At 36.1% G+C, this 13316-nt stretch overlaps 1 protein-coding gene and 1 pseudogene across 1 annotated transcript in view; both read left to right on the top strand.

Annotated features, from left to right (window-relative positions):
* Positions 1 to 946: 946 nt before the first annotated feature.
* Positions 947 to 2619, top strand: LOC109989180 (arylamine N-acetyltransferase, pineal gland isozyme NAT-10-like; annotated as a pseudogene).
* An 8588-nt stretch (positions 2620 to 11207) lies between these two features.
* Positions 11208 to 13316, top strand: part of trpm7 (transient receptor potential cation channel, subfamily M, member 7) — a 361224-nt gene continuing 359115 nt past the window's right edge. Inside the window, 1 exon segment of the mRNA XM_065953144.1 lies at positions 11208 to 11371. Coding sequence (XP_065809216.1) covers positions 11369 to 11371 — 3 coding nt within the window. The 5' untranslated portion in view covers positions 11208 to 11368.

Raw genomic sequence — 13316 nt, 5'->3', positions numbered from 1 at the left:
CAGGTAAAGTATCTTTACTTTTAAGAGCCAAAGGGAATAAACAAAATTCCATCATGTTTCCATATTTTAACACCTCAATTTAATGCAGCCTATAGGCCTTACAGTCTAAAGTTCCTGAAGCATTGTTCAACTAATCTTTGATAGAGATCTCCATGTAGTACTAAATATATACATCCACCACTGTTGACCTGTGTACTTTAGATCAGCAGCAGTGTTCTAAGAAAAATAAACACTAGTTACATTTTAACAAACATTAATGTAGGTATACTCTGTTATCGTTTAACTGTGACTCTATGGAGAAACACGGACAACTGCAAATTATTTAAGCCGAGGACATCATCGACCAGCTTTATAATCAGCCCCTGAACTTCAACAGTCAAAGTTGCAAAGTACCCTCAATGTCTAAAGGTAAGCTATTTTTCCAACTGATTCTGAACAGCTCATTGAACAATGGGCTGAAAAATGATTGCAATAACCTGTTAAACAAAATTTTGCCTAGATGTGTGGGGAGCATTGGACTTTGTCATATGTAGGGTGTAACTTTTGCAAGAATATTAGCAAATGTCTACTGGTACCACCGTTTGTACGCCTCTTCTCTTTTATCTTGCAGCTCTTAAAATAATTGCCAGGATGCACTTTTCCTTGTATAATAACTGTAAAAAATAAAAGTAAAGTAGGGTAGTTCTTTGCATTAATATCCTAGCCTATAACTTACAGAGCCCATGTCAAGTATAGTTACAGTTTTAAGATGTTATATTGAAATTATTTTGAGAATTGATAGCATAGGGAGGACTTCTTCTCACATTTTGTAAGTGCTTGGTGGCTCTTTGAATAAATGTTTCATCATCTTCTGTTAATACTTTATAAAGGTTTGAATATTTTATTAATGGCTGTTGTTGGTAGGCTATGGCCCACAGCCAATAAGAAAGTAAAGTAAAAACATGTGATGTTGTGTATTTTGCACAAGTACTTCAAGCAAATTGGTTTTCATGGCTCTTTCAACAAACCTGATCTTGAAACACTGAAGCTGATCCACAAACAGCACGTCATGACAGTTCCATTTGAAAACCTCAGTATGCACTGCAGGGAGAGGATTGTAATGGACCTCGAGGCGACTTACAGTAAAATAATGAGGAACAACCGTGGAGGGTGGTGCCTTGAGAACAACTTCCTGTTTGGCTGGGTGCTGAGAGAAATGGGCTACGACTGCACAACACTCAATTCCAAATGTTTCATGACGCCCCTCAATGACTATTAGCCTCACGAATCTCATCTCATCCACAGGGTGGTTATTGATGGAAAGGCTTACATAGCAGATGTAAGCTGTGGGGGGGGGGGGGGGGGGAAGGACCAACATCAAATCCTCCTATCCACGCTCTCTGAACTTGGCATCTCAGGATCTGCCCTCTGCTGGTTCATGTCCTACCTCTCTGGGCGATCCTTTAGAGTGTCGTGGAAGGGAGAAGTATCCAAAGCGCACAACTTATCCACAGGGGTACCTCAAGGGTCAGTGCTTGGTCCCCTTCTCTTCTCCATATACACAAGCTCACTTGGTTCAATAATCTGTAGAATTGTAGAATCAGGCATCCAGCATCTTTTGTCTCATAAATGAGGGAGGCGTCTGGGTGCTGGAGAAGACCAACAGAAAGCCAAAGGTTCTCAATCCAAACTTTGCCAAGTCGAGTCTAATTAACAGGATTGAAACAAAGCCAGTCCACCACTTCACTTTGACACCCCGTGAGCCAGATAGTTTCCTTGATATAAACGACAAACTCCAAATAGACCTGACGTCTGTCTTCGTAAACAAGTCCATATGCTCTTTGCAAACACCCACAGGATTCCGAGCCCTGCTTGGTTGGACCTACAGTGAGGTCACCTTCAAACCTGAGGAAGGTGTTGATATCTTTGACATGAGGGAGGTAAAGGATGTTGAGGTCGATCAAATCCTAACGGAAAAGTTTAATATAAAGCTGCCGAGCAAAATGACGCCCGTAGGGAACAAATCATGGTACACAATTTAAAATCCTACATACTGGTGTTTTTGGATTGACCTAGAATAAAGTGACTGATTTCATACTTACAAGGCGGAACTGTGTGTTTAACAATTCTGCTTTTTGAAACTCCAACAATGCTTTAATTATGACATTTACCATGACATGAATTGAGTTGTATCAGAACAACTCTGTGATTTCTTCAATTTGAATTGTTGACACTTTTGGCAATAAATGATCGCTAACTTGTACATTTGATAACTGTTTGCCAGAAATACCCTCTAAGTCTGAAGCCTACCGCCTTTGCTGTGTATCACATATAAACTAAACAGTTAAGGAGAGAGGAAAGGAGTCTACTTGTGCAAAGGAGCAATGGAAGTTTCAAACATCAAAATGTTGAGAAAAATAAAGAGAAGCTCATCCAAGTCATGTGATGCTAACAATGTAAACACTTTACTATACTCATCAAACAAAAGAACTTGTTTTTGAATTGTTCTCCATTGGATTGTTAAATAAATCTACCAGTAAAACATAACTGGTCTTCTTAACCAGCAAGTGTTAGGCAATGTTAGTGCAAATCAACGTGGATGATTTACTTTTCAGTAAGAAGTGGAAGGTGAGGTGTCAATGATAGGTGTTGGGGCCTCCTGAGTGAGTAAAAACCTGCACAATGGGGTGACGCATGAAGGTTCATGTTTGGCGCATTAGTGAGTTGGATGACATGCTTTTTTTCATTTTGGCCTTTTGGTAACTTTTTGTATAAGAGCAAATATTGAGTTAATTCAGTGGACATGTGCATCAGTGGACATGTGCATCTTCTAAATCTAGGCATACACTAAAACAATGTTTACCATGATAATATACTCATAAACAGTTAGTTCTGACCGATTAATCTGATTGGTCAAGAGGCATTCCGGGGGTGCTGATATGGACTACAACAGCACGGGGACTTTTCACTGAGATGTGTATCACTCCGCCTCAAGTGTTCTGAATGTAGTTGATTTACATAACAGTGGTTGGTCTTACGTTGCATTCCATTTATGTCGTATGTCGGAGCTGGTAATGATGTCACACCCGAGTTAGCCGCACTCCAGGTACTAGTTGGCAACAAGTTGAACAAGCAACATGAATAACCTTCAGGAGTACCTTTGTTTAGTTAACTAATTCCAGGCAATAACAACCCACTGCGTGATAGTTTGAGGTCGAAAGCGTCATGTTAACATGTCCACAGATAGGACAGAACTTTAATTTAAGTTTAATTACACAAGACTGACTTGCCAATAAACACTTTACTTTTGATGCACGTAGCAGCCATGTTGGATTTTAGCTTGGGCTACTAAAATTTAAAAAAGTTTAGGGGGGGCGTTCCTGATTAAACGCACCATTTGTATTAACTAATTAAGCTGATACCCTTGAATATCAACGGCCATCAAAGTATGTTTGTGTGATACAATGAAACATGCAGATAAGTGCACATGAAGCAAAATTGTGCTGAAACAAAAAGAGATTTCACAGAGCAGAATGGGTGCAGAGAAATGTTTGTGCTTCTTGGCAAATGTCCAGTCAACGAATAGAACTGTGGTTTTCTGGTTGGTACTGGATGAACCATTAAGAGTGAAGAAATAACATCCTTCAGCTATTAATTGTCACCTGTAGAGCTGTTGAATAAAAGTTATATCGCACTTGCGGTTTTAAAGTTGTACAAAATATCAAAATAAAATGTCTTCCATGATTTAATAGGCTACTTTTTTAATTTCAAATATAGTCTGCTAAACTGCAAGTGATATGGTAACTAGTTATGTGCAGGCTACTTCATATCAATGAATACTTTTCTTCTCCTCACTTGAACTTGCAATGCACCCTGTGATTTTGTAATAAGGCTGGTGTCCTGATCCTCATCATCTGGCTTTGGTGTTATTTCTTCTTTCTTTTTTAAATTAGTGTACTGACAAAGAAAAACGTTAGATACCTTTTTTTCTGTCTGCATTCATATATGGAAGCCAACCGTTATTTGAATGATCATTTGATTTAAAGTCAGATTTAATGTCATGTTGTTTGATCAGTGAAATCAATGAAATAAAGGAGAGAACTGATGTTGTGTTGTCCTTTAAGACTGGCTTTAAAATTCAGCCAAGAGCCACACAGTTATAAATACATATACTACAGTATTAAGGAGGTTATTCTTCTTCACCATGTCTTACAGTGTTATTAACTTGGAGATTGAAACAGTTCAAGGGCCTCCTGTTAGACATATATATCCCAGTTTCATCATTCTAAGCAAGCAGCAATATTATTACAAACAGTTAAAGGGCATGTTGTTTGGAAAACTAGATTTGCACTCTTGTTTCTGTGATATTCCTCTTTCAGAATCAGATTCAGAATCGTTTTCGGACATTTACACATACAAAAGAATTTGACTTGGTGATTTGGTGCAAAACAGTTAACAATGGAAATAAAGCAAAAAATAGCAAAAACTTAATTACAATAAAATATAAATATTTGCTGGTCAAATATATAAAATAAAGTTTGAATATAAAAACTCAAAATGTACAAGGGGTGCAGTATTCAAAGACCAGTGAATGTTAATGTCACACATGAAATCAGTTTCTGTCATCAGTTTCTGTAAGTTGGTTACAACCCTTTTTTTTTTTTTTTTTTTTAAGATATCTGGTTGTTTAACTTCAGAGGACATTTTTCTACATAATTCTAAGCTAGCAGCAATATTAAGTAAACATGTATATTAGAGACACTTGATTTGTAAGAGTGCTGTCGATGTTCCCTGTTGAAAGAGAACACATCTCCTGGTCGAAACAGAACGGGGAAGTCTTGAAAAGCAAAATTTACAATATTTTTTAAAACACGTTTTTATTTTCTCTATGTAAAAGCTTCCAGGGTGTACACTGGTGTACACATTTCATGATTTTTCTTTAGAATACGAATTAATTATTAACAGGAAACAAAGTTTAACTGACACTGCAGGTTGTACATTTCAATGATCAAGTACAACCAAACACCTGAGAGGAAGGAAAGGTGAAGTTTAAGGAGCTCAACATGCTGTCTTCAAAAAGTCACTCCCTCTTTAGAAGTGCTTTAAACATGTTTTCATGTTCAATTTGTATGAAATGTTCCAGTACAGCCCGTCTACACCCATTAACCCTGAGAGGTCCCTGACCTCAGCACTCACTTATAATTGAAAATGTTAAGGGTAAAATAAATGACATTTGTTTGATTGAAAATAAATGATTTCTTCATTCATTTTTTTGTCTGTGTTCCATGCATCAGCTGTTCATGATGTTGTTAGGGCTGTTTCTGAGGGGGGTGACAACTTCAAATATCTGTATCTGACACTGAACAGACTGCAATAAAATGTACTGTTGGTGATTCCGGACATGCCAACACACTTTGTATTGACTCTGATGTATACTGATGACTGACCCAATTATAAAATATTGCCTGATTTAAGGTGCTGGTTGAACTCAACCAGTGAGATGAGTTATCTTTACTGTCCTGCAAAAAAGGACAAAAACACTCCAGCAGAGCTCCTCAAACACACTTTCTTTAGTTACACAGTATGGATCTGAAAGAAATTGCTAAGTTTTTTACTTTTTGAAGACACTGAGGATATTGATAGTTTTACAGATCATCCAAATCAAAAAGAAACTATGCTCATGTCATATAAATTAGAGAAGAAGGAAATAAACAGGGGCTGCTCTCACTCCACCTTGAAGTCAAAATTGATTCAATAACTATTTAATATAATAAATACACTGCTGACTAAGAGAGAGTTTGACTTGCCAAATCCCCAGCCAATCAAGAAACAATGAATGAATCATGAATTATATCAACCTGGTCACTCTGTCACACACACACATATACTCATAGGAGCGCTCACTTTGTTGTTATAGCTCACTAACCTGTCTGCAGTTTCTGTGTGAAAGGACGTTTGGACATGGTTTAATCTCACCAGGCCATGATGTTCCTCTGCCTTCACATCTCAGTCTGGTGTTGAGTCCTTTATAGAGCAGACAAAATGATCTGACAGCATCATGACGTCACCAACCTATAGAGCCCTATAGAGACTGAAATTACCAAAACACATGTGTGTGTCATCAGTAATGATACCTTATATTGAGTTAGTTACTTAAAAAAAAAAAAATCTGTTTAAAATTGCCAGCTCACCTCGTCTCCCTTCTTTGTCACAATCAATGAGCTGGATAATATCAACAATCAGTGATTTGGGTGAACTTCAGCATAACAATTTATTTTACGTTAAACACTGTACATTCAACACTTCTAATTAAACGTCAGGACTCTTTTGACTTGAATTCCACAACAATACATATCTATCCAAAGTTAGACTTTTCACCATATTTTATTAATATTATTATAATTTTGATAATTTTCCATTTTCCATCACATACCTGCGATTTTAAATATCATCATTTGAAGTTTGTATTTCTATATTTTGACTTTTATCCCTTCATCATGACTTCTGATCTCATCATTTTGACCTTTGATCTCACAATTATTTATTGTTGAAGGTTTGTAATTGTTAATTAAATTAGTCTGACTATAAATAACTTAATAATTTGTTTCTTGTAATTTTTAGTGTTTATTGCAGATTATTAGATTTTATCTCTGTATGACGACTAGAATGTGATCATTTTGATTGTTTTTCTCTGAAAAGTATGACTTTATAATAGTGTTTATAACCGTTTTTATGTTTTATTTGATTATGACTTTTTATCTCAAACCTGAGATTTATAATGTCATTATTATACACTAATTTTATTATTGTGATTAATTTTGATTTTTTTAAATTCACTATTGTGTCTCTTTGATTTAATGATGACTTCTGGTGATATAATTGTGACTTGTGTATTGAAGCTTCACAAAACAAACAAAGTTATCGCATCACATTTTTGTGAAAATTCCCATACAATATTACAGCACTGAGTTTTTTAAATCGGTGATAATGTGAAATCTGTAGCAGAGAGGGCATTAATCTTAAAATCTTGCAGAACTGCCCATGGATCACAAGATGCAATTGACTAAATTGTTTTTTGAAGAATGTTATGATTATATTTTACCCACATACTTTTGATGTGAGTTAAGAATCTTAATAATAATTTCAATGGACTCACAAGTCTTTCATTAAAGATCATTAGATGAAAATACCCTGAAGCATTTTTTTTCTTTCACAAGTCTCATCACAGATCAGCCTGAGAAATCTGACAGCTGAGACAAATGACCCTTAGAGACGTTAATAGAAATAAAAGTCTGAAAAACTGTCTCAGTCTTGCCACACATTTCAAATGGACCTTTTCAAACTGACATTACCAACAGATCTCTCTTCTTGGACCAGCAGGGGGCAGTGTAACAACATGGTTTAAAAAAAAATATAAGCCCATACACAGGCTTCCTTTGCATTGACATAAAAACATCAACCCGACACAATATATTACTTATTCAAATCTGACAGGTAATAATTAAGTTTAAAATTACAGCAAAGGAGAAACAGAAGAAAAAACAGAGCAGAGAGAAAAATAAATCACTAGTGTTTAAAAAGAGCAAGACATTTTCAGTCTGATAGAATAAAATAAAATGTCAAATTATAATCTTTCTATCTATTAAAAATGAGGTGATCAAAGCAGTAAGATGTGTTGAGGAATCTTCAGCTGTGATCAGGTCTGAAAAATTAACTTGAATAAGTTGCTTTTTTCCCTGGAGGTAGAAGAACACTGAGACATATCATAGTTTTGTCAATTATTTAGGAAATAATAATCATAGGGATCTGACAACAACACAACAAACAACAACACAATTATGTCTGTGGTTGATGAGAGATCTTTCACTTAATGTAAAAGTTCTGAAGGAATTTCCACATCTATCTACAGACTCACTTCCTTTAAAGGGGACATATTGTGAAAAATCCACTTCTACAGTGTTTATGAATATATACTTGGTTAACCTGAGTGTCTACTGACCCACATAATATGAAATAAACCCATCCAGTCCTTTGTTTGTGGTCTGTGTATGTCTTATAACACAGAGAGAAATGCTCCGTTCCAAATTTCCTCTCCTTGTGATGTCACAGTGGGATTTCGGTAAGAAAATAATCTCCCCTCCCCTCCCCTGATAGCTCCACCCATGGAATCCACCCCCAGTCTAGAGCAAAAGTTTTTTCGCAGGTCCGCAATTTTTTTTCTACCTGGAAAACTCAGGGGGTGCTCATTGCATTTAAAGAGACACACACACCAAAACAGAGCATTCTGAGAGATCTGGTTTATACAGGGTCACAAACCTCCTCTGGTGCTTGATTCATGTTTTATTTTGACCAAAGATCAGCACAGACGTTTCATTTAGACCACAGGGGACTGTTTGAAAAGGTGGTAAAGGGGGATAATATGCTCTCTTGCAGAACCAGACTCATGTTGAACAACCATCTGCCGAAACTTTAATGACTTTTTCATTGTAAGATTTACACTATTCTTCATATCTCTGAGTTTTTAGTACCCATAAAAGCTTCAGTTTTTATAGGAGGAGTTTATAGCTGGTTATAAAACAGAAATTGAAACAAATACCTCTTGAGCTACAAAAGCAAACTAGAGTATCAGCATATTGATTGATTATTCCTATTAATAAGTTATTTCATTTGTCTGCAGCTGCTTCAGGAGACAGGTATCAGACAGATGGATTAACTGCTGCTGTAACAGACATTTTGGATTTGCATTGAATCTGTGCATATACAGTTTACAAACCGTGCACTCAGCGAGGTCCAGACGTTGGCAGTTATTTTATTTCCCTGCAGCATATCAACCAAGCATTGCATTTACCCCGGCACAGATTCACAATGAGTGATACAATTGACTCTAAGAAGAAAGCAGGATGAGATTATTTGTTAAAAAAAAAAAAAAGAAAACCTGCAAAATCAGCAAAGAGTTCAGAAGTAGACAAGGGGGCACCAAATCAACACAAAGTGAAAGTTTCTCACACAAGTTTCTCACTCCAAAGGCAGAAAAATAACAGACAGGTCATAAAGTCATCAGTCCAGCAAGGATATCAAATTTATATATTTAAAGAGATACAATTCAGATATACAACCCATTTAAAATAATTATGAAAGACGTACAACTCTTGGAATTTCTTCAACATTAAATAAAACAAATTAAAATTCTGGTAAAACTATGAAATGAGGGTTGCTTCTGTAGCACTAAAGCTTCTCTCAACATGCTCTGCTGTTATTGGCAATATTCATCATATAAAATTAATTCATACAGGATTTGACTTGATATCATTATTCTATTTCAGTGTTTTGTCCCATTGATGTTCAAACGTTTTTTTCTTTTCTTCACTAGGCTAATCAATTGTTTGATATCTCGAGAAGATGTCTGCAGATTAGTTATCACAGGAAACCCAGTGTTATCCCAAGATAATGAGAAACATAGATCAAGATTTCAAGACACAGCCGGAATTTAACCCACGGAAAATGGAGTGAATGAAATAAAATGTTGGCTAAAGGGTATACTCGTAAAATAATGAATGTTCAAAAGAAATGTAAGCTTCTTATCCTGCATTATGAACTGAAATGGACCAACATGATTGCTGGTCAAATGGGAAAGTGAAAAGATATTAGATAGATACTGGAGATAGATAGATACTTTATTGATCCCCAGGGAAATTCAAAGCATCCAGGTTACAAAGACGTACATGACATGAAACATTTGTTACAAATTGACCACAAAACTGACCCCCCCCCCCCCCATACATATATATTAACCTGAAAAAAGATTTAAAGAATACCCCTAGATGAATCAAACTTAAACTGTGCAATTAAAAATAGACTTATACAAGAAATGTACATAACATGCAGGGATAAAAATATATGTGAAATTTAAACAAGAACCTTTAAATTGTTGAGCAAAAAATCTGTAATTAGACCTGAATATAAAAAAAACAAGAATAAAAAAGTGTTGACCTTCTGAAGTTGTGTTGTTTATGTACAGCAATGTTTAAAAAGCAGTTAGTGCAAAATTATCAAAAAACAGACATTAAATAACAGGCAGATACAAATACAGATATACAGATACAAACAATTATGATTGTATAGTTTATCTATTCGAAGCAGGAAGTAGGCTAATCCTATAGATAGCTACAGGGAAGAATGATAGTAGCCTTTGTTTCTTCAGTACAGAGGTAATATGAGTTGTGTTCAATTGACCTTTTTTTTAGGGAAGTGAGAATAGCGTGCCTATGTTTTGTCTATGAGGGACAAAAAAGGACTAAAGTATATATTAATAAATAAATAAATGTTGGGAGAAATGCATACAATAATGTATAAATAAATGAATAATTAAATAAATGAATCCATAAATATATAAAATATTTATATATATATATATATATATATAAATGCAACAATTCATATAACAATTAATAGATAAATAAATATATTCACATATTTATTTATGTATTTCTGTGTCCATGTTGTACAAGGAAAAGTAAATATGTAAATTAAGTGGGCTGTCCTAACATTACTGAAGTAGGATTGGTCAATTTTGAAAAACAGACAGAAGCAAATTTACATATATATATATATATATACACTTTTCCCCTCCGACCTGGACACAGAAATAAATAGATGTGTAAATGTAAAAATACGGAAATAAATTAATAACTCAATTAATGTGGAAATGTATGCATTGATACATATATAACTGTAGAAATACACTAATAAATGAATAAATACATGTAAAAATATATAAATAACCTCTTTCATTAACAAAGTGTATTTATTATTTATTCATTGATGTATTGTTTTTAGCATTTATATATTTATTTATGTTTATTGATCCATTTATTTAATTCTTTATTTATTTATACATTATTTTATGCATTTCTCCCAACATTTATTTATTTATTCAATTATTTATTTATTTATACTTTAGTCATTTTTTTGTACCTCATAGATACAAACAATTATGATCGTATAGTTTATCTATTCGAAACAGGAAGTAGGCTAATCCTATAGATAGCTACAGGGAAGAATGATAGTAGCCTTTGTTTCTTCAGTACAGAGGTAATATGAGTTTTTTTAGGGAAGTTCTAATAACGTGGAGGTAAAACAAAGCGCACATGTGGCCGCTGGCTCCGCCTCGGCCATGTGACAGTGTGCAGCAGGCTGACTCAGCCGGCTCGTCATGCAGCGTCAGTCTGGAGTCGCACAATTATGAAAAAGCAACCTTCCGCTGGAGCTGCAGCCGAAGCGGATCTCTCCCACGTCCACCGGGCTTTCCTTCCAAGGCTAACCGAGAGCACCACCGATAGATGGATAAAAGCCACGACGCAGCTCTTCCTGAGTCTCAACGGTGAAGAGAATGGTATGTGGTCCTCTCAGAGAAGACAGCTGCTCTTCCTCTTTGTTTTATAGTCCTGTGAATTAACGCTGAGGATCGTCGTGACTGTCCGGAGGAGAGGAGAGGGGGGGTTGGGGTGGGGGGTTTGAGTGGCATGCTGTGCTCCTGTCTGTCAGACCCTGGTGACATTTTGCCTTGTTTGCTAACTGTGTGGTTGTGCAGCCGACACACTGCGACTCGGAGGTGATAAGTGAAGTGTAACACGGTGACTCAGTGTGCAGCAACAAACCCTCAAATCACACTCTGGTTAGCATGCTAAACAGCTAGCTCAACCTAAGCTAACTAGCCAGGCAGCTGCGGTAGCTTGCCTGATGTTAGCAGCTGTTTCTCTGTTATTAAACAACCGAGACAGAGCTCCTCTTTCACCACAGTCTGATACACTCTGCATAGACAAAAAGTGCTGTCCACAAGAGCAGCTGGCACTTGTTTATGTTTGAGACCAAGCATGCAACCTCCCGTCTCGAAAAATGAAGCCAATGCGGAAGTAAATAAAAACTGCAGTTCGCCGAGTGACCGCTTGAGGCTGGCTGCAGAAACACCGGAAGTGCCATAAGCCCACAGCCAAAAAAGCCCGTTTTTACCACAGGAATTAACATGTTTACAGCCTGGTACAAAAAACGAAATACATCTGATTAGTTAGTGACCTCATGTGCTCCCACTGTGGGGGGATAAATGGGAGTTACAATTTTTTTTATAACTCAATGGATTTTATTTTATTACGTAAAATGGCTATGCCCATATCAGGGTTGTGGCAGATTTGATTGACAGCTCTGCTGGCAGCATCTGTGTGTCAGTTCAGGAGGCTAGCTAGCAGTTTGACCTGTCTGATTTCTCGTTTTTAAGATATATCGATATATTTTCAATCCAGATATAGAGTAGAACAATATCGTTAATATCGACATAGTTCATGTTGCAGTAAAATAACGTTATGCGATTCTTCTGTAGAGCTGCCAGGTCACCTATTTCTCATGTCTCTCTCTCTCTCTCGCTCTCGCTCTCGCTCTCGCTCTCTCTCGCTCTCGCTCTCTCTCGCTCTCTCTCTCTCTCTCTCTCTCTCTCTGAGCCAAACTCAACAAACTAAATAGATAACAAAACACACAACTGTGTTTATTTTGTTGTGCAGAAACTTATTTAATTTCACAAACATGTAGTTTGTTTTCATGTACATGTTGAACTTGTGCAACTGACTGTTAATAAAAGACATATCGATATATATCGAGTATCGCCATTCAGTGAAAAAATATCGAGATATGAGTTTTGGTCCATGTCACCCAGCCCTAATTTCTCCTCTTGTTTACTTCGTTTGGAGAGTTTGTGTAACACATATCTGACAACATACATGGCTTGCTGTGCGGTTAACAGACCATCCAAGAAGTTGATTCTTCAGTTGTTTTCGGTAAGTGATATAGTAGTGTTATATTTACTGTATACTTGTGTGTTTATATTTACGGACCTAGCTTGTTTAGCGTTAGCTTGTAAACCAGTCGGCTAACTGTACTCAGTGTAGCTCATTATTTACATTATTTACGGTCAATGGTTTAGCCGATCAAGACTCCCATTCATGCCAAAGAAGCTAATGGCAACATAGCTAGCCAGGACTATTAAATTGGGGGAAAATGTAATGTGAAGTGTTAGAAATTTTAGTTGGCAAGATGTTGTAAGACAGAGTTTGTGTGATGTTAGAAGCTAAAGGTTCATCTCGGTGGTTAACCACAGACTGTAAATATGGTTATCTGACGTTATGATGAATGTTATACTCCACCTAAATGTCGACATTAAAAAACAAACTTTGTTGTTTCGCTTACCAAATTCAATTTTTTTGTCTCTTTTGTATGAGTTCAGGGAAATTTAATATGGTTATTGATATAGTTCTTAATCGTTACAGATGGTCTTACAAAGAATATAGCAG

This window comes from Labrus bergylta, chromosome 3, assembly GCF_963930695.1.
Source record: "Labrus bergylta chromosome 3, fLabBer1.1, whole genome shotgun sequence".
In the NCBI taxonomy this organism is placed as follows: Eukaryota; Metazoa; Chordata; class Actinopteri; order Labriformes; family Labridae; genus Labrus; species Labrus bergylta.
Note: the sequence above shows the minus strand (reverse complement) of the source record. Positions and strands in the feature narration are given on the sequence as shown.